The 21,958-nt window shown below is 41.0% G+C and overlaps 1 protein-coding gene across 1 annotated transcript in view; it reads right to left on the bottom strand.

The window, feature by feature from the left end:
* Positions 1–699: 699 nt before the first annotated feature.
* Positions 700–21,958, bottom strand: part of SLCO4C1 (solute carrier organic anion transporter family member 4C1) — a 38,046-nt gene continuing 16,787 nt past the window's right edge. The window contains exons 5-13 of the mRNA XM_028749298.2: positions 21,493–21,614; positions 19,247–19,356; positions 18,286–18,430; positions 16,260–16,455; positions 13,085–13,241; positions 10,970–11,151; positions 7,561–7,625; positions 5,883–6,020; positions 700–4,107 (exon numbers count right to left, since the gene is read on the bottom strand). Of these exons, the coding sequence (XP_028605131.2) occupies positions 3,983–4,107; positions 5,883–6,020; positions 7,561–7,625; positions 10,970–11,151; positions 13,085–13,241; positions 16,260–16,455; positions 18,286–18,430; positions 19,247–19,356; positions 21,493–21,614 (1,240 nt within the window). The 3' untranslated portion in view covers positions 700–3,982. The remainder of the gene's footprint in view (positions 4,108–5,882; positions 6,021–7,560; positions 7,626–10,969; positions 11,152–13,084; positions 13,242–16,259; positions 16,456–18,285; positions 18,431–19,246; positions 19,357–21,492; positions 21,615–21,958) is intronic.

Genomic DNA, 21,958 nt, shown 5'->3' with positions numbered 1-21,958 from the left:
TATTATCTCTTCCCTATTGCATGTACAGGAAGATGTACAGGAAGAGTCAATGTCTCCAGTCCACCCTCCAAGATTGACTTGTCATTACCCCCATTAGAAGTCAATAATAATAATAATAATAATAATAATAACCACTCCACCCTTTTAAATGGTGGTTGCATTTTGTGTAATAAAGGATTGAATCTGTTGCAGCTTCTTTGCTCTGATCTCTTAAAAACTAAGCAAAGCCTAAAAACCTTATTCAGCTTCTGAGAGAGGTGGTGTTGCGAAAAACAACAGCACCATCTGTTGGCGGAATAACGCTAAAAAGTTTGGTCCTCTTTTCTCATGGCCCAATATGAGCCTCTTCTTCACACAACGCATGCTTTTCATAGATGTAAGCAAAAAGATGTTATATGCACTCATAAAACTGTGGAAGTGGCACTAGTGGGGTTGTTCCAGCAACATGACTCAAAACAGGTAAGTGAACCTAGAAGCTGGGAAATAGCCCTGACAGCAGCTTTAAATTCTTCCTGATAACAGGTTTTGCATAAGTCTTGCCTTATATTTGGAATGCAACATTTGGTTTAAAATTTTTAAGCTAATAAGCAAATGCAACAACATTATTAAATCATTCAGAAGGAAAGAAGAATCCACAACATTAATACATTTGAAATAAAACTTTATTTCAAGTCAAATATTTAAAAATAATCTGTTTGAACAAAATAAAAATTGTAAGGCATTTACCTCTTGGTGTGATGCTCTAAAATAAATACTCTTTCATTCAAAATATTATGTGAAACTGTTCAACACAAGAGGAGTACAGTCTGTTCAGGATCTTTGCATAGAGTTGTGTGATATGCATATATGTACACACAAATACATTTATTGATACAACAAAATAGTGCAATTATCTGGCACTCAGTGGCAATATAAAAGAGCATTCTGTTAGCTTGCAAACAGCAAAATCATAATGTTCACAGAGCCTGAGCATACCTAACTCTGTTAGATGGTTTCCATTGGAAAATACTATTTGACACTAAAAAAAACCAGAAACAAATCTTGATAAGGTCTTCGCACTGTAATTGAAAGAGGATTTATATACAATCCTGCACCCAAATAGTAGTATGTATAGAAAGGTATCTGAAAGAGAGCACAGTGATTTCTGCAGGAAAATTACACATAAATGGGTCCAGGACCATAGCCTACTTGCCAAAATTTAGAGAAATGTGTTTGCCAATGTTATGTAAGTAGCTCTGTGCAAGCAACTTCATTTTGTCTAAATGCAATAAAGTACTCCCCACAATTCACAAGGGGGAGCTGCAAAAAGCAATCTGACAGAACCAGATTTCTATGGAGGAAAAGAAAAGAAAATCTTTCCATTGTGTTGATCACCCACATTTTGGATTGTGGCTGAACTCTTTAAGGCATTTGGTTTAAGAAAAGTTCTGGCAGTCATAATAAGGCTGGCTTAAAATGGCAGAAAGTTAATTGGTTCCCCCCAACTATTTCTTTCGAAATGCATTTTAATGCTTCTAAAATGATCAGCCCTTTAACATAATTATACAACATACATATAAAACCAAAGGTGTTTTCTAACCCTATGGATGTATTTGCATTATATAAAAAAAGACACAAACAGTACAGTTGATAACGTTGGCCAGATCACTGCATGAAGAGATTATGATTCACATTGCTTGTGAATCAAAATACTGAGACAAAACTTTTTTAAAATGTAGAACTGAAAAAGCTTGAAAAGCTGGAAGAGTAAAGTATATTACTTGCTTGTGCTGCAGAGATCCTAACTTGTGCAGGCTTCTTTTTTTGGTGATCTATTACAGCACCCTTTTACTGCCAATGATCCCAAGGACCACTTTTATGATACCCTTATAAAAACAGACAAGTCATGTTGTGAATCACTGGAGCTGCACCTACATTCAAATGGCAATATTTTTATGACTGCTGGGGGCATAAGATGCTGTAAATGCATCCTAATTTACCCCTCCACACCATTATTTTGGAATTAATGGAAAAACATGTGATAGAAAATAAGGTGGGAAATGATAACATCCTCACATATCCTAGCGTTTATGAAGACGTTTAAGATTCAACGCACTCCATTTTATGGCACTAATATTGAGAACGCATGAGAATGTTTAAGTTGACGTTGGAATGACAAGAATCACAAATTAATTTTATGAATGTCGAAATATAGACATATTATTTCTGCACTTCTCAGAGACACTTCAGTGAAAGTTGTGTATCTGAGTGTTCAGACATACAAAAAATAATAATTCATCTGTGATTGCCACTATTCATATACGAATGGTGACATACACCTAATGGCACTGTAAGGTACATAAAAATGTGTAAGGTTATTGGTTTAACTAGTTTTCAGGTTTAAATAGTAGATAAAATATATATGATTCTCCTGACTAAAATTAGTCTGTTTATAAACAGGCATAGGCCAAAGGTTCAGGCAGTTACATCAAATGGGTTTGGAGACATGGCAGCAACCATTTTTCTTGAACATAAAGAGCTTAAAATAACCTTCTTGAATTGAGTTTTTTTGAGTTAGTATTCCTATGGTTACACACACACACACACACACACACACACACACACACACGTAAACAATGGTACTGGGTCCTGCATGTGAAAATCTTTCTAGCAATTTTCTTGAATTCTTTTGTTGAGCCACACAAAGACAAAATGCTCCGGCAAATGCCTCTGTTGTATAACATTATATATGCTTTCATATATATAAAAGCATATATATAATTTCATATATATATGAACAACAGAGGCATTTGCCAGAGCATTTTTTTCTTTGTGTGGCTCAACAAAAGAATTCAAGGAAATCGCTAGAAAGATTTTCACATTGTGTAATTGTACCGTTTCTGTCAAGTCAAAGCCTACAAGTCAAAGAAAGCCTACAAAACAGACACTCAGTTTTGTCAACCTGGCAAGCTATGTAAACAATCCACATTTATCCTTTGAGAGACAGAGGTGCAAATAAATTTAAAGCACTTTGCATCTATGGTCAACTAGCCAACAGTATTGTTGCACAGTGTGCCTGGTTTGTAGAAAACATTACAAGAGCTTTAAACAAGTAAAATTAGCTCTTAGGTGGCTAATTCTCTGTAGTGCATCACAGTTCACTGACAGGTCAGGTCAGACGCTCAGGAGTATAGGGGCAACTGCTGGGCTTGTGGAAATACCAACTGCATGAATAAGTGGGGTCTATGCATGTGGCTGTCATTATTTGCAAAACAGCAGTAGTTACATGTATCTGCTATTTCATACAGAAAGTGCTTCTGTGGGGTTCAGCAGTGTCATAAATCTGCTAGTGGCACACAAGCTCCTAAAGCCAATTGCACATAGCTGCTGATGACTGGAAAGAAACAACATAAAATTTAAATGTGCCTCCGAATGATTGATCTCTTCGACATAAGATTAAAACAAAGTGCTATTTTATATTCTGCAGCATTCTAGGAGGTTGGATCCAGATTTGCCTTTTCTGTTTGCAGAAGAGATTCACATGGGGTTTATTTCTGGAGGCAATTTTTGTCGGTTTCCTCTTTCCTCTGCAACCCCCAACCCCTCTTCCTCCCAGGCTGGTACAAATTTGGGAGGTTGTCAGAGGATGTTGAGGAAGGAAGTGGGAAATCAGTGCATATTTCCTCTTCTCCCCATCTTCTCACGTAGTGGAAGAATACTCTTAATGGAGTTGCATTTCTGGAAGGTCTGGATCCAACCTCGTGGTATTTTTCCTGAATCAAACATTGTTTGAGGTGACTGAAATAAACCTGACAGGCTGTGTTTATTTTATTTTTTATTTTTTTAAAAAAAAAAACTTGAAACAGTTGCTCAAGATGTGCTCTGGTGCTGGCATGATTCGTATTTAGCAGAGCCAGCTGCTATGACACATTCTTAGAAAGCCATCGCTTCAGTCTTAGTTTTTGCGTGAGAGTTTCTATGTAAAATTTAGGGGTTTGCTGTGTTAAAGTTGTACAGAAGTCACTGCTTCTTCTTTCTTCTCTGAAGACTCCAGTTGCTCTGGTGGAGGGTTATATATGAAAACTGCTGTAACAGTAAAAATGATGGAGATGACTTTGGCAATGACGCCTGCGAAAGGAAAAGAAGGAAGATTTGCAGCATTCTAACAATTTCCCTTTTGCTAATTTAGCGATTAGTGATAGCTTTCGGTTTATCGTGTTGTAGATTTATTTCACACCTCTTTGGAGATCTCAGCAACATAACCTATATTGAAGCTTTGATATTCCACACATTGATTGATTTATTGATAAGTTAAAAGGCAGCCAATTAAGATGCAGTCTACAATTGGCATTGGGCCAGCTGAGAGAGCTATAGAAAGAAGAAGAGTTTGGATTTGATATCCCGCTTTATCACTACCCGAAGGAGTCTCAAAGCGGCTAACATTCTCCTTTCCCTTCCTCCCCCACAACAAACACCCTGTGAGGTGAGTGGGGCTGAGAGACTTCAAAGAAGTGTGACTAGCCCAAGGTCACCCAGTAGCTGCATGTGGAGGAGCGGAGACGCGAACCTGGTTCACCAGATTACGAGTCTACTGCTCTTAACCACTACACCACACTGGCTCTCAAGAAAGAGGCAGAAATAGTGCTCTGTGTAGAGGGAGGCCTGCCAGACTGCCATGTGGAAGACTGCAAGGCCAGTGGCACAGCATATGCCCGTGCGGCCCAGGGCAGGCACATTCCTGAGGGGCGCAGGGGCGCATACCCGAGGGGCATAGAGGGTGCCCTCCAAGGCGTGGGATAGCCAGACGCGCACCCACCAATCCCGCTTCCTTCCTCTCTCCTTCCTGCTTGCCTACCTCCTTCCCATCCTCTCCCCTGCCTGCCTGTCTCCTCCAGCCGGGAGCATGGGGCAACTGCGCACCACCCACAACAGCGCACCACCTGCCCGTGACTCCTGGCTGGAGGAGAAGGTGGGAAAGAGGCAGGCGAGCTGGAAGGGGAGAGGAAGGAACCAGCAAAGCAGCGCAGCAGCTCCCCCTGCCCCTTCCTCCAATAGCTCACAGTAGGGGTGGGAGTCCAAGTCGTGGTTGGGTGGAGCGCTGAATGTCACCCCTGCTTAGGAATGACACCCGGAGCGCCTCCCTGCACCCACCTTCCTCCGCCAATGTGCAAGGCTGAGGCTGTGTGACCATACCAACCAGGACAGCTGATTGATTAAAACAGTGTGCCCACGAAGTGCAAGTCTCACCATTGGGTAGCCACCCACCCCCCATCTTGGTAAGCAACAGTGACACCTCTGCTGGGAGGCTATTGCTGCAGCTCCACCCACCCTACCAGGTGAGTCCGTCCGGACAAGGGATGACTTCCAGTTTCCTCTTTCACATCTGTTGTCAGCCAGTTATGGTCTCATCACTGCATTTGTAGGAAACCGACATCTGTCCATGTCTGTCACAATAACTTCCAGCAAGCATCAGGGCACGTTAGGTTGCCCCTCGCGAGCAATAAAAATAAGAAACTGCTGATCCTCAGACCATGTACAGCGGTACCTCGGGTTACATACGCTTCAGGTTACAGACTCCGCTAACCCAGAAATAGTACCTCGGGTTAAGAACTTTGCTTCAGGATGAGAACAGAAATCGTGCTCCGGCGGCGCGGCAGCAGCAGGAGGCCCCATTAGCTAAAGTGGTCTTCAGGTTAAGAACAGTTTCAGGTTAAGAACGGACCTCCGGAACAAATTAAGTACGTAATCAGAGGTACCACTGTATTCAGTTTGCTTAGCATACCAGATAAATGAGAAACAAAACAGTTAATTCTAACTACAAGGTGCCTCCCCCATCCTATATCCTCACTGGAATTGTTCAGACTCAGACTATTTGGAGCACAAGGCTTTGGAGAGATACTTACTTATGCCCACTAGCATATAGGCCATTCTGTGGTTGTTATAGGTCCAACATGATCCTTTACGTCCACACTTATCTATATCCCAAAGTGTACAGGTACTGTCTATTGAAACACCAAAGAGGATTGGCCCAGGTATGCTGCCTGTAGAAAATGGAATGGTGAAAAACAATAACTGAAAATGCAAACTCAGATGCCAAAACCATGCTGTAAAAGAGAGGTGTTGCACCAATAGTGGACTTCTATAACCAATAAAGAAGGCTCTTCAAGCATTCCAAAATAATATAAATATATTTTTGCCTTTAACAAAATGCATGATTGCAAGACTTAAAGACGTAGTTTATATGTCTAAAACTATTACTAATGGCAATAGCAATGTTTTGAATAAACCCTATGCTATCAATTGACTGTCAAAAAAAAATTCATATTTTAAGATTCAGATTATGATCCAGATCCTCCTGTTCTCAGTTACCTCTGCAATGTGCTCTCTCAAACAAGAACATTTCTCTGTGCATTCATGCCTCCAGATCATGCCCTCTGAATGTACAGACTAGCCAGTATCACCATATTGATGGTTTTCCTCAATCTCTATTAAGTTCTCGCTTGATAAATAATCAAAATGGAAATGAAACGTAGAGCCTGGCAAAGTTCTTAACACACAACTATCAGACAAATTTGGAACTGTTGAAGCAAGGGAGGGCAAATCCCCACACCCACCCATTTTCAGTAATACAGTGACACTCTGAGGGGCCCAATCCACTGATCAAATTTGGCTGATAAGCAGTAGCAGAGTACATATGGAAAGGCCTGGGAAAAACCAGAAAAAATGGGGGGGGGGCATTTTTTTCCCCTTGGTTGTTGTTGTTGTTTTGCAATGCTGTTTTTCCCCAGAAAAATTGGGAAAAACTGTGTGGAATATTCAAACTATATCAAACTGTTTTTTCATTTATTTGGGGAAAAATGGCTTGGGGGGACGGGGGGGGGACGGGGGGAAATGGAAAAAAACCTGGGGGGGGGTTTCCCCAATTTTCCCAGGTTTTTTTCCAGGCCTTCCCATCTCTATATGGGAGTTAAGCATCTGTCCCACTAGTCTGTTCCATGTCTCCGACCCTGCTCCAGAGCTACAACAGAGTAACAAAGTGTGCTTCAGAGCAAAACTCTGTGAGTTATTATAAGGAATCAGGGAAATATGGCAAGATTGTACTGCTTGGAGCACTATATGTGACAGTTTATATAGACGAGTTATGGGATGTAGAAGAATATTGCTTATTTAGAAATCAACAATATTCCAGAAGCCTATTCATTTACAAGTTATTTATTTGCTCAAAAGAGATGGTGGCTAGTAACACAGAATTTAATGAAATCTAAAAATATTCAATGAAATAAGCCTTTCATGTGTATTTTAAATAAAAAATAAACACAAATCAGCAGCAATAAATTATCAGTGGTATCTCCTCCAGAGTCAATATCAACTTCAGAAAGATATGTTTTAAACTTCAGCCTGAATAAAGTTAATGATAGTGTACATCAGCCATGTTTGAGTCACCTGTTACCTGCATTTGTACAGGTAACATCCTGATCCTTTTCCATAGATAACTATGGAGCCTCGGGGCACCTGTGATCCTTAGAACTGTGAACATTGTTCCTAGTTCCTACTTAAGTATACAGGTTTTAGAAAACATACCCAAAATTCGTAGAAAGAGCATGTGAACCCCCATAGCAAATGATCGGTGCCTTTCTGGTACACACCTGTAAACCAAAGTTTGATTTATTGTTTAATAGAGATTTATACCATCCTTCCTTCAGCAGAAATTATGAGGATGGTTGACAGTATAAAACATGCATAGCTATCTTTAAAAATACAAATGTTAAAACAGCAGTGAGGGAGAGCACCAAAATTGGTACGAAAACCTCATCCAATTTTAAAATACATTAAGATTTGAAGTTTAAGGAAATGGCAGCAATGTAACTTTCAAATCTACTGCTTCTTCTGTTCATCTATATTTTCAAATCATGCTTCCATTTGTTACTTCTCATTTAGAAGTATGAAAACAGTTTTTGTTTTCATTCTGTAATTTTGTAGATACAATGCCTACTTAAGAAAAATGCAGTCTTTAAGAATAAACAAGAGACACAATAAAAAACATGAAAAACAAGAAAATCAAATTCAACAATATATCTGTAAATTGTTCCATGCTGGTGTCTAGTTTTTAAGGAAAGGAAAGGCAAAATTATTATGTGATTCTACAACATCAAAGAACAGTTTTTGCATCGTATGAGAGTTCCAAAACACACATACACCAAGGGATACTGTTATCCACAAAGAAGATGTTGTTATGCAATACATTGCCTACAAAATATCTTAACCGTTTTGGCTATCCAGGCTGCTGGTGTGAATTCTGGAATAGGCAAAAAAAATGCCACCATAAGCTCCAACCAATACTGATTAGCGTCCGGCCTGATATCAGCACCCAGAATCATCGGACAGCTCCCAGGGCTCTGGAAAACCCACAGTGCCTACCACTGGTGCCTAACTTGGGTCCCTGTTAAATAAATGTCCTTTTCCCAGTGCTGGGCTATAGTGCAGGAAATTAAAATGTTAGCTTCCAGTGGAGACCAAATGACTTCAAACTTGAGTCCTGTTGCTGCCCACGGATGAATAAATCAGTTGTGGGGGAATCCTAGTTTAGGCAAGGGCCCACCTATTTGCCAAGGGCCCTTCAAACCTGGGGAAAAGCCCTGCTTCAGTATACATTTTACATTCAGGTTACTATAGATTTATTATTATTATTATTATTATTATTATTATTATTATTATTATTAGGAATAGTCAGCCTCTCTATCCCTCTATACATTCAAGCACAGATGGACAAATCAGTCAACTTTCTGTTATCTCAGTTTCTAATTTTTCCTATCTTAAATTTAACAGCAATTTGCATCGGAAAAACCTTACGAAAATGTGTCAGCCTTTTAGTGCAAGTTTCTTTTAATACGTAATATGCAGTTTTGAAAATATATGCATGTTTGCAAGCAATTTTCCCAAGTAAATGCATTTCACATGCTATGTCCACTAATATATGCAGTGCCAGCCTCCCGAAGCATTCCAAAGGCGAAGTCCGGTGGCTGTTCAGGCTGCCGTTCAGGAACCCTCCTCCAGACCAGAAACGGACAAAATAGGCATCATTGACTCTTTTGAGGAATGCATACCAACTTTCCCTTGACAAAAGCATCAGAAGGGAAAAGGCAGTTTTGTAGATTCAAACTACTTTATTAACTGCACAGAAAAAACATTGTCCATGACTGTGTGACTTGAGCAATCCAGCTCTGAGTTCTCCAACTCAACCCAGCTCCATCCTGAGAGCGGAAGAGAAACTCCTCCCAGGCTACGCTGAGAACAGCCTGAGAATTGGCTGCTACTTCCCTTCCCACGCTGTGAGACATCACCTGATGTAAACAGCTCTCGCTGTTTCCTGCCAGCGTGGCAACTGGTGGGGGCTGAAATCCCAACACGCCCTTCACCCTAATACAGCCGTACCTTGGTTCTCGGACGTAATCCGTCCTGGGAGTCAATTCAACTTCTGAAAAAGTTTGAAAATCAAGGCACGGCTTCTGATTGGTGGCAGGAGCTTCCTCAGTCGGAAGCCACAGCCACTCACTTCTGGGTTTGTGGCATTTGGGAGCCAAAACTTACCAAGGCATTCACAAACCAAGGTACTGCTGTATGTATATTTTTGGCTAGCTTGACTAGAGAACTGCATTGCAAAGTTTAGAAAATTGCGGGGTTTTTTAGGGGATGGCTGTATTTCAGTTTGTACCTTGTTTCAGAAAGTAAGGGTTTGGTAACTGAATCAGATTTCTCCCCTATAAGATTCCCCCCACCCATATTCAGCTTGCTTGTGCTATTGAACTTACAGGCAACTTTCAACTTAAATAGGGGTTATGTTCCAGAGATAACACCTAAAGCCAAAATCATATATAGTCAGAACGCATTAGGTTTAATGGCAGGTAGAATAGCAAAAGTCTTCTTTTTCCAGACACCCACTCCATTTCCACCCCCATTTACTATATATAAATATAGGTAAAAGGTAAAGGACCCCTGGGCAACTATGGGGTTGTGGTGCTCATCTCACTTTCAGGCCGACCGTGAGGGAAAACAGAGCGCACGGAAACACCATTTACCTTCCCCCCACAGTGGTACCTATTTATCTACTTGCACTTGGCACACTTTTGAACTGCTAGGTTGGCAGGAACTGGGAAAGAGCAACGGGAGCTCACTCCATTGCGGGGATTTGAACCGCCAACCTTCTGATCAGCAAGCCCAAGGGGCTCAGTGGTTTAGACCACAGCGCCACCCATGTCCCTTTTACCATATATATATATATTCGTAAATCTAAATCCACGTAAGTTGTTTGTTACCTGTACTTCATCATCAATAGAAATCGACTATACTGCTAGTTATATTCATAAACAATTTTACAGATGACCACTCCACTAAAACACACATTAGTCACGTAATGTATGACACTTCCTCCCTCTTAACATCATTTAAAAGGAAGTTAAATAAAGTTACAACATAGTCAATATCCTTCACCTCTACCCAGAATATCTCTGGATTGTATCCAAAGTTAGTCATGCTCAGAGTAGACTTATTAGCACTGAGTAGCACTTTGTGCAAGTGGAAGTAATTCCACTTACACAACCAGGATTTTACCCCCCCCCAAATGTTCTGGGGGGTTTCCCCAATGCTTCAGAATGGGTTTGTGGAGAATAGGAAGCACACATGAGGAGGAGAGCAGGGAAAGGCCCATTGGACGAGCAGAAGTCATTCTGTTGACACATTTATTTAGCTGAATACTGCCCATTGAAATGAATGGGCATGTAACTTAGCTGTGTTGATTCCAGTGTGTCTACTCTGAGTATAACTTGGTTGGATGTAACCCTCTGTTCCTTTCTGAATTGTGCTAGAGAAGGAGGACAGAGGGGGGTAAAAAGAATGAGTGGTTTTTATTTTTTTTTATTTTAAAAATTTAGAGAGGAAATTTATAGCATTTTGCAGTGATCAGTAAGGAGGATAGAAACAAAATGAAAACTACCTTAGAATGGCCACTGTTGTTGGTGTCACTGCCATGAACGTAAAAACAATAGTGAAGAAGAAGAAGCCAAGGAACAGAGACAGGGATGTACAGTTTGATGCACATTTCCCAGGGGTAGCCCCATAGATGATATTCTCAATGGTAGATTTGGGATTCACAACACAGTCACAGTTGGTGAAGACCTATAAACAGTGCATATATACAAATATGAGCACAACAAATGAAGTAATCACTATTTCCAATATTAGCAATACTGAATAACAAAGTTCTTAACCAATTACAGCAGAAACAGAGAAGATGTTTCTATGGAACTGCCTTCATTTCAACAGGAAAGGGAGGACCATGAAGTCAATCCACAACTTCTGCAATGCACCTGGAGCACTACCCTGGACATAGAGCTGGTGGAGGAGGAAATCAGGCTTAGAACCTAAGAATGTCCATGTAAGGAAGCTCGCAGGAAGGAAAGTTCCCTGGTCCCCAGCATCCCGCCCATGCCCAACCCGACATTATTCAAGATGGCTTCTCAGTGGGGACATAACTGGCAGTTGGGGAGATGAGGGGGGTGGCAAACTTTCCTTCTACGAACTTCCTTAAGCTAACTTGCCTTATGATCCAAGTAATACAGTGGTACTTCGGGTTACTAACAGTCCTGCTTACAAATGCTTCAGGTTACGAACTCCACATACCCGGAAGTAGGTGTCCTGGGTTGCGAACTTTGCCCCGGGATACGGATGCAATTCGCTTCCGGGGCCGCGGGAGGCCTATGTAGGGAATGTGCGCCTTGGGTTAAGAACGCTTCGGGTTAAGAACGGACTTCTGGAACGAATTAAGTTCGTAACCCGAGGTACCAATATAATGAGAACTATCTTGCTGTGTGGAGGAGCAGATCCCTGCTTTAGTTGAAAACTATCACCATAGTTACACACATGAGGCATGGAGAGGCATGCATGAGCGGACTAGCCCCACATCCCATCCCATCCTGTCATGCCATCATATGAAAATATTTTATGTAGTGATGAGCATGGAAGAATCAAGATCTATCTGAAGTGAAGAGTTCAGATTACCAGACCAACCCCCAAAACATGCTTTAATAAATTTGTCTTGAGAAAATAACTTCTCTTGTATGCTATTCATACAAGTGTTGTACAAATGCTAATAATAATTAAGTAAATTAATGAATTAATATACATTTGAAAAAGACACGTTTGCTAAATACAGTGGTACCTCAGGTTCCAAACACCTTGGGTTACAAACACTTCAGGTTACAGACTCCGCTAACCCGGAAGTAGTAGCTTGGGTTAAGAACTTTATCTCAGGATGAGAACAGAAATCGTGCGGCAGCGGCAGCGGGAGGCCCATTAGCTAAAGTGGTACCTCAAGTTAAGAACGGTTTCAGGTTAAGAACGGACCTCTGGAACGAATTAAGTTCGTAACTAGAGGTACCACTGTAAGCACTTTTAGCACCCAGAACTCAGAGGCAGACCAGTGGGCCGAATTTGGCCTGAGAAACTGTTTTTGACAAACCACACTCACCTGTACCACACAAATGTCATATGTAGCATGAGGTGTGGGGCAGGCTGCAGTGGAACAACTGGAAGCTTAAGTATGCTCCTGATTGTACCTTGGAAAGCAGGGCTTGCTTAGCAGCACTAGTCAGCTGACTGGTGTTGACAGTGCACATTCAAAGTGGCTCAGTGTAGCATCCAATCAGCTGATCTGCAGTGACAGTGAGCCCCACTGAAGTTTTTCACTTGCAAAGGCGGTCTGAATGCAGACTATGCCTCCAAATAGACTTTAACCAGTGTTATCAGCTGATCAGCAGCTACAACAAGTCCCTTTGAATATGTGTCTTCATTGCCAATCAGCTGACTGTGCACCTTCAAAGGGGCTCATTCTTAGTTCCCTATCAGAGCAAGCCCCTTTGAAGCTGTCAGGTGTTATCAGGAGACTGGCAGATTTGTCAGTTGATTGGCAGGTGGCATCAGGTGATTGACAGGTCTGTCCTGTAGGGGATGGGGAAAATTAGGATCCTGCCTGCCAGCCAAATTCATTTTGCCACCCTTTAGACCTAAGGTAAATTCTGCATTGTCAACCCACGATATAAAATAGCATTACCTTTGAACCATCTTGAATAGTAACAGCAGAGGTACATCCTGCATAACATGCAGAAAAATACTGGACTCCATCTGTGCCACAGACTGGTAAATAGTTTGAACGCAAGCATCTACAGTGGGAGTTGCAAGGCGCAGTTAAGTTTGATAATGTGCCTGTCCTGAAACAGAGAGATAAAAGTCAAAGGAGCTGAGCATACACACCTTTTGGTATCTCCTAAGAACATATTCTGAACAATTAAAGAGTAAGAACATAAGATCTCTACAGGATCAGACCAAAATCTAATCTAGTCTTGCCTTGTGTTTCCCACTGTGGCCAGCCAAGTGCTGTCAGGAATCCCGCACGCAGACATGATATTTATCAAAATATTTATATGCCTGGTTTCAAACAAAATATCAGAGCGGTTCCCGAAAGTTAAACCTAAAATCATACGACAAAAACCTAAGAAGGTCCTTAAATGTACCTTTCATAAGAAGCCAGAAGCTTTTCTCCTGGGCATGGTCGGCCAATTGGTGTCAAGAAAGGATAGGACGTTCTTTATGTATGCTACCACAGCAGCAAGGATTCTCTTAGCAAAGTATTGGAAGACACAAGAACTACCCACGCTGGAAGAATGGCAGACGAAAGTGATTGACTATATGGGATTGGCGGAGATGACCGACAGAATCCGAGACCAAGGAAAAGAGACGGTGGATGAAGAATGGAAGAAATTTAAAGTTTACCTTAAGAATTGTTGTAAAATTGATGAGTGCTAAAATGTCAAGGTTAAGAAAATATAGAATTACAGCTGTAAATTGATTAAGTAAGAGAAGAAATGGGGGGAAGGAAAATGAGTAATCAGTTAATTGAAGTGAGGGGTTGCTGAAGAAATTTTGAAATAGGGATGCAGAAGGGGGAGGTATGGGGAAGTCGGGGAAGTAAGGTTTATGAAAAGGAGGTTGTGAAATTATACGTGTTTATATGTTTGTGTGTTTATGTATTGTTTATTGTATTGTTTTATTTATGTTGGAAAATTAATAAAAAAATTATATATAAAAAAAAATCATACGACAAAAACCATGCAAGCAGTTTTAAAATCTGAAATAAAGGGAAAGTGAAAGCTCTTTTAAAATTAGATATACCAGAGAATGAACCTGGAATGTTTTTCAAACAAGACGATGGACCTTTCAATCCAAACCCTCTGAGGACTTCAAATAGATTTAGAGCATAGAGGACAAGGTGGGACCTTGTGGGATTACACGGCACATAGTATGGAGATGAAGTCCCCCCATGATACTTATTTATTTACCATTTTATCTAGGAAATTTATAAACTGCTTGCTCAAAAAAAGAAAAAAAAATCTCCAAATGGTGCACAGGTCAAATTATATATAAAACATTGCTAAAAGACACAAACCAGTTAAAAATAAATATACATAAAACCATCATTAAGAACAAAGATAATATGATTAATATAATTGAAACAAATGCTAACTAAATCATGTTCCTGGGGAGAGAGGTTTTCAGTAGGTATCTAAACAGTGCAGTGAACCAACCTTCCAAGTAGGAGGGTTCCCAGCGCACAGCACTGGTCCAGTAAGATACCATGGTTGACAGTTTCAAAAGCCACCGAGAAGAGAAATCAGTAGGGTCACATTCCTTCTGCTTCTCTTCTAACAAAAGTGATCCATCAAAACCAAGGCTGTTTCAACGCTAGACCATGGTGTTGACTGAAATGGGTCCAGAAAGTCCATTTCATCCGACTACACTTGGAGTAAGACTACCACCACTTTCTATTATTCCTTGTCCCAAAAGGAGATATTTGTCAATAGTTAATAGTTATCACAATCTTCAGTCTAGAAGCCAGAATCATATCAAAATCCATTGCTCCAAACTAGAGAACATGAACAGAAAGCTGCCTTTGGGTTGCTATATTGGATAAGCCCCCAATATGTACTGACTAATAGATGATAAGCTCCGTCAAATGTGACAGGACTAATGAACTGCTCATGAATCCTACTGTGTGTTGTGACAGCCCTGATTAGCTATCAAGTGATACATGCATAATTAGGCTCAGAACACCTAACCCTCAAGAACTAGCTGCATTGATTTTTGTTCTCATAGGAGTCTTCTTCTTCTTTGGCAATCATTCATAGCCGAGTAAGATTGTCATCCATAAACACGGTTTTAGCAATGAGTCCCTAAGTGACTGTGGAGGCCGATTCTGGATCCCACACGTCCTTCCACAGTGGGGACATAGGTTTCCGGAAGGGAATTGATCACAGTGTGGATTTGCCAAGCGTGCCTTCCTCTTAGCACGTTTCTCCCTTGCGTCCTGAGTTCAAGTGTCTTCAAAACCCATGACACCTTTGGTAAAGGCTGTTCTCCAATTGGAGTGCTTGCAGGCAAGTGTTTCCCAATTGTTGATGTTCATATTACATTTTTTTAGATTTGCCTTGAGACAGTCTTTAAATCTCTTTTGTTGACCACCAGCATTAAGCTTTCCATTTTTAAGTTCGGAATAGAGTAGTTGCTTTGGAAGATGATAATCAGGCACCCACACAACATGACCAGTCCAACGAAGTTGATGTTGACGAATCATTGCTTCAGCACTGTTGATCTTTGCTTCTTCCAGTACACTGGTATTAGTTCACCTGTCTTCCCAAGTGATGTGTAAAAATTTTCGGAGACACCATTGATCGAATCTCTCAAGGAGCTGGAGAAGGTGTTTATAAGTGGTCCATGTTTCACAAGCATACAGTAAGGTTGGTAGTACAACAGCTTTGTAAACAGGCATTTTGGTTTTCCTTCGAATGTCCTGGTTCTCAAACACTCTGCACTTCAATCGGAAGAAAGCCACACTCGCAGAGCTCAGGCAATGCTGGATTTTGGCATAAATGTTGGCCCTTGTGTAAAGATAACTGCCCAATTAGAAGTGATGGACATTTTCTAACATTACACCATTGAGTTGGATTTGTGGCACTGCAGAGGGGTTATTTTGTACTTGTTGGTGCAGCACTTTGGTTTTTGGATGTTGAGCGATAGGCCAAACTTTTTGTAAGCTTCTGCAAATATATTTAAGATGGTTTGGAGGTCATCCTCTGAGCATTGTCATCAGTAGTATACACACAGTATACACTCATAGCAGTATACACACAGTCAGGCCCATCTCATTGTTATTCTTTTGAACAAATACTTACCCATTATAATTTTCTGAGACACCCGCAAATGGCGTATTCCCACATATAGCAATTAAAAAGACCATATTGAATCCAAGTGCCACTGAACAAGTAAGGACGATGAACTTGAGTATGCTTTTGCAATTTAGTTTGAGTTTGGAAACTAAGATACCACTTATGATTTGACCTATTGCTGCTCCTGGGACCAACACAAGTCCTGCAGGAAAACAAGGTGACAACAGAGATTGAATTAACATTTATTGTTAATAATAGCAGTCATCAATAGTTTCAGAAAATATAAAACAGTGAACATATAGAAATGGTACATGCACATAAAACTTTCACAGATAGAAGCAAAAGTGGGTTATAATGCTAATCCTACCCCAACATGGCGCACAGCTACCAACATCAAGGAGGCAGGACTTGTGAAGTGCATCATGTTGAAGCAAGGCTAGGCCCCATTTCCCTTTCTACCCATGAAAGACCTACATGACTATAACACACAAAAAGGACTTAAGACTATCTTGAATGCTAAATAATATCTAAAACAACCGTTAAATCAGTTTATTTATTATTATAATATTTATATCCCACCTTTTCCTTCAAGGAACTCAAGGTAGTGTGCACGATATTCCCCCTTCCCCATATTGTCACAGCAACCCTGTGGGGTAGGTTCGACCGAGAGGCAGAAGGTCACCAAAAGAGTTTCACAGTTGAGTGGGGATTTGAGCATGTGTCTCTCCTAGGTCCTAGTTCAGCACTCTAACCACTGCACCACCCTAGCTTGCAACTCCAAAATCCATCTTACCACATGCTTCAAATCGTTTTGATTTTGTACCCATGTGGCTTGCAAGTCAACTTTTGCTGCGCATCACAGGGCCAGTGAACCTAACTGCACTGTTATGCATGAGTCTAATGCCACACACAAAGAGCCGAAGGTTATATATCTTTGATCTCAACTGCACTTTCTCTTCTGGCTAGCATGCTCTCTCAGTGCCAAACTACATGTTACGCTAAGTAGGCTCCCTTTTTTAAAAACATGCCAACTCAAGCTGTGTCTCCAGTAAAGCCTCTTTATGGTACAGCCTCATCCTAAGAGCCACACAAACATATTCTGGAAACGTGTCTTCACATTTGGGGCAGGGGATAGAATTGTGGTCACACACATGGAAAGTAGAAAAAAAGATGACTTCTTAAAAGCTGCTGCTACTACCAATTTGTTATCACCCTAAAATGTTCAGAAAAACTTTCCCACAGCAGCACAAAAAGATGATATGTCCCCTTTCCAATTCACTGTTTCTGTGTGGGGAAGCAAATCTGAGGAGGACATTTCTGCCTCAGTTTAGAAATATCTGAAATAACCACCTAGTCAAGACCAGTGTCTGACATACCCAGGGCTAATGCAGAAGCAATTAAATTAAGATCTAGCCAACAGGAGTTTCATACTGCTTAAGAATATAAGAACATTCTTCCCTGATCAGGCCAAAGGCTGTCAAATTCTAGCATTTTGTTTCCAGGTGGCCAAGTCCATGCCCAGGTGAGCCTGTAGGCATTCTTCCCAATAGTGATTCCCAGCAATCAACATTCAGAAATACTGTCTCTGACATAGAGGTATAAACAGTCATTGGGGCTAGTTTGCCTGATTCCTCTCAAAGGGATCAGTGTGCAGACCAAGAGACATCAGCTCAGTTCCTAGCTAATTCTTACATCCCCCTCCAACATTTCTCCAATGAAAATAGGGACATCCTATTCAGGAAAAGCAGGACCTTTTGGGGTCAAATCAGAAACTGGGATGCCTTCTGTAATTCCGGGACCGTTCCTAGAAAATAGGGACACTTGGAGGGTATGTTCTTAGCCATGCACTAGGAAAACATATTTGCACAGAAATAAGCCTCACAGGGTTCAGTGGACCATATTCCCCAGTAAACCTGTTTAGAACTGCAGACTGTGTATTACTAATCCAGTTTTACTCTGCTCTTGTTACTAAACTCAAGCAGTAAACAGGTTAAGGGCATATTCTGTAAAATAGATAAGAGAAATAAATTACCCCCTAAGGTGGCTGAATAGCTAGATGTATATCCAAACTGGTTTTCTATAAATTTGGGCAAGAAAGTTGCAAAGCCAGTGGCAACACAGGCTTCCATTGAGGCAGCGAGTACAAGACACATCAGCACTGGGTTCCTCAGAAGCATCTAGGGAAAAAAGGGGAGGAATTATTTTGTGACTTCTGACATTTTCTTATATTTTCGCAATTAACAAATTTGATAATGCAAATATTGGAACTGATATGGATTTTTGTCACAAAACTATTATTAAGAATGGATGGGTAAGTCTAATTCTGGTTTGCAGCATTTTTGTAATGTGTTCATTTTTTAAAGTCAGTTCTGTCTCCTTCTTACATTATTTGGGGAGGGATTAAAAATAATGTCACTTTGAGATGGTCTAAGCCTGGGGTACCACTGGCCTAAACGCAGGCTTCCCTTCTGTTGCAAATGGCAGTTTCCAAGCAGGGATTTCTGTTCAGACCAAGGCAGGGAGAGAATGGTTAAACTCTCAGCTTGCAATCCCCCTGAAGCTACTATTTACATTTTTCAAACTGTGCGTGTTAATTGCATTCATGTTGTGTGTAACCTGGGCTTAGGGGAAGAGGTGGACACAAAACAATTCTGAGGGATAATAATCAGTGACTGTGCATTGACAAGCAGATTTACTTGTGGGTGTTGTTGCTTTAAAAAAATATGCATGTGTTGATAAACTGTATTATTCCTAGTTAAATCATTTGTCCTTTGCTTTGGGGTTATAATTCTGTTTTTTACTTTGTCCCATTTACCAAAAGTTATGAATTAAATAACGTGATCAGGCAGCCAATCTTACCTAGCACCCAACCAGAAATGAAACATGAGAACAGGGTCATGTTGTCTATGGAAGTGTTATTTGCACTTCAAGCACACAGATAGGCAATGACATGAATCTGAGGAAACTGTTCCAGATTCCTTGCTTATAATTACCCAGAGTGTCAGCAGAAAGTCTCTGAGACTCCTCCCACCATATTCAGACTGAATGTCAGCTCCACCATGATGTGCTTCAGAAATCTTTTCGGCTCGTATTTTGTGTGTACCTGAGGCGGTGGGGGAGAAAGCTCATCAAGCATATATATATATATATTAACAGAAAGGCATGATTAATAGCTGTACCTGGCACTAGAGAACAGAAATCACAAGGAAATAAGCTGCTGTTTTTAATGTTTGACAAATTAACTTCACAAAGCTCCATATCTGGGACCATTTGGAGGCAGCCAATTTGCTTGGATGGGCACGTGTGTGTATGTGATTCCTTTGTGAACTGGAGTCTGTTTCCCTCCTCCCCCACACTGTTGAACATGTGCTGTTAAGTATAAATAGTTACAAGGAGTCCGACACTCTTATCCATCTCTGGTGTGAAAAACTCAGCACATTTAATTTCTTTTTCAACATCTCTAATTGACTCACACAAGCCTTCCTTCCTGACAACTGTGGCTGATAGGGATTGGCTTATATTTGGTTTGTCTATTTAAAAAGCACAGCCAGGACATTTAAAAGACAGCTCTGCTTTTTAAAAGAAGAAAATCCCTTGCGGGCCAAGTCACAAAGCCATCCCCACCCCCGGCCTGCCGGCAACGAGATAACCTGTGGCAGAACAGGCTTGGGCAGAAAACTAATTGGGTTGAAAATGGCCACAACTTTATTGATTACAGGTGTAGGTGAATCAATGGCTCAGGCATTGGCTGTATATCCATTTCAGCCTCCTGCAGGAGGGCTGAAACCACTGCAGGGTCGTTCCAAGGTTATGACCTCCCCAAGATGCCAATCTATGGAGGTGGCTGTCCTAAGGTCGCTGCTGGAAGCTCTATGGCCCATCTGCCCCGCGCTTGGCTTCTGGGCAGAGACTTCCACCAAGCCCTTCTACCCTGAATTTGCCGCTGCATCAGAACTGGATGATGCATCACTTCACCCAAGTTTGAGGATGAGGATTCCACCCATGCTTGAAAAAAGAAAATCTCTTTATGCGTCAGAGGGAACTTCCCCAGTGGCCTAGCCAGGAAACTGGGTAAAGGATTACAACCTTGGATCAAAACAGGAAAAGCCAGTTCCATGCTGCATTGGGGGACCACCGCCTCATTCTGCTAAGTGGGGCCCTGGACTTCTGCCTCAAAGTCTTACCCTGTCAGCACACACCCTGCCATTCACGAGGGGACTCAATATTTTGTCTGAGAGACATAAGGTTGTGGCCATTTTCTGAGATAAGTTAGAGTAAGATGACAGTTTTCCTGCAAACAAGGTCTTGGGGTCCACCTGGCCAAAATCATTATAGCCCAGGTGTTTGAGAAAAGTTTCTTCCTTTATACCTTTTTACCTTTCTAAAGGTAAAAATCTGATCCCTAAAACAGATTCAGTTTTATAGTTCATCTGCACCTGGGCTCCACATCTTGTTAGCCAATGTGCAAGGAAGAGTTATGTTTTTCTCATAATTTTTAAAATTATTTTATAAGACATCCAAGTGATTTCTAAATATTGGGCATTCTAGCTACCAGTAACTAAAAATGCTAGATTGTGGCAGTTCTTGTTTGTTTTACACATGCATACAAATATATGAATGAATCCAAATCCCCAACGGATGATTAAAGTAGAGCAGTGCAGGTAAATGACATAGAAGTCTCAGATTTATATCTGTCTCTATCCAAAAATGAAAAATGGTGGCTTCATGATTCTGTTGGAATCCCTGCTTTCATATGTGTGTGTTGCTTTCAGTACTTCTGTAATATTACTTGTCAGATAAGCCTAGAGGAAAGTAACATAGCATGAGCTAGCACAATGGGACTTCTTGGTCCTCCTCTCCACCTTCAGCCCACAAAGGACTGCCACATCTACTCTGGAGGATAAGGGAATATTCTGGAGCAGATTTGAGGGGGCAAGGCATTGGAAGGCAGAAGGAAAAACCCGTTGCACTAGTGGAATTTCTCATGTGCAAGTGGACAGACGTAACTCTGATCTCTCCATTGATTGCAACGAGGGCTAAAACAACTAACGCAATGATTCTCAAGCACCTCACAAAATCTAGGTCACCATAAATCAGGAACACTGAAGCCATGATTAGGCCAAGGCAGGGTATATATTCCAAGCCCCTTTCATATAGAACCTTAGAGCTTCCAACTAGATATTCAAGGCCCTAACCACTCGGGATGGCACTTCTCTCCTGCTTCAGAAAATGTGTTTACCTGGCAATTGCTTTGGGAAATATGAAAACGGTGCTACCAAAAGGCACGTAGAGAAACTGCATGCAACAAACGCTACCCACCAAGCTCCAACCCAACGTGGATCTTCTGGAGTGATGTCATGTCTAGAAAGATAGTAATTTAGCAAACACAGTTTTAATACAGACATGATTAGCTGAGTCAGTTTCCAGTACATTATGCCAGGCTATTCTGCAAGATAAATTATACACCTCCGGCTTATTCATCACATACTGAGCCCTTTATGATCCAACGTAATAACAATTATATAAACAATGGTACTGCTGCCTCACCAGCTGGGGAAATTGCTATCTTTTACAGTTCTGGTTCACTAACTAAGTTTTATTTTTCTACTTCATTGATCAAAAGCAAATAAACAGTAAGTTAACTAAAGAAAATGCCTCTTAACTCTGTGGCTGTTCTGACATCCTAACGCAAGTTCCCCCAAGTC

Source organism: Podarcis muralis, chromosome 11 (assembly GCF_964188315.1).
Source record: "Podarcis muralis chromosome 11, rPodMur119.hap1.1, whole genome shotgun sequence".
NCBI classification, from domain to species: Eukaryota; Metazoa; Chordata; class Lepidosauria; order Squamata; family Lacertidae; genus Podarcis; species Podarcis muralis.
The sequence above is the reverse complement of the archived record's forward strand: the minus strand, read 5'-3'. Positions and strand labels throughout refer to the sequence as shown.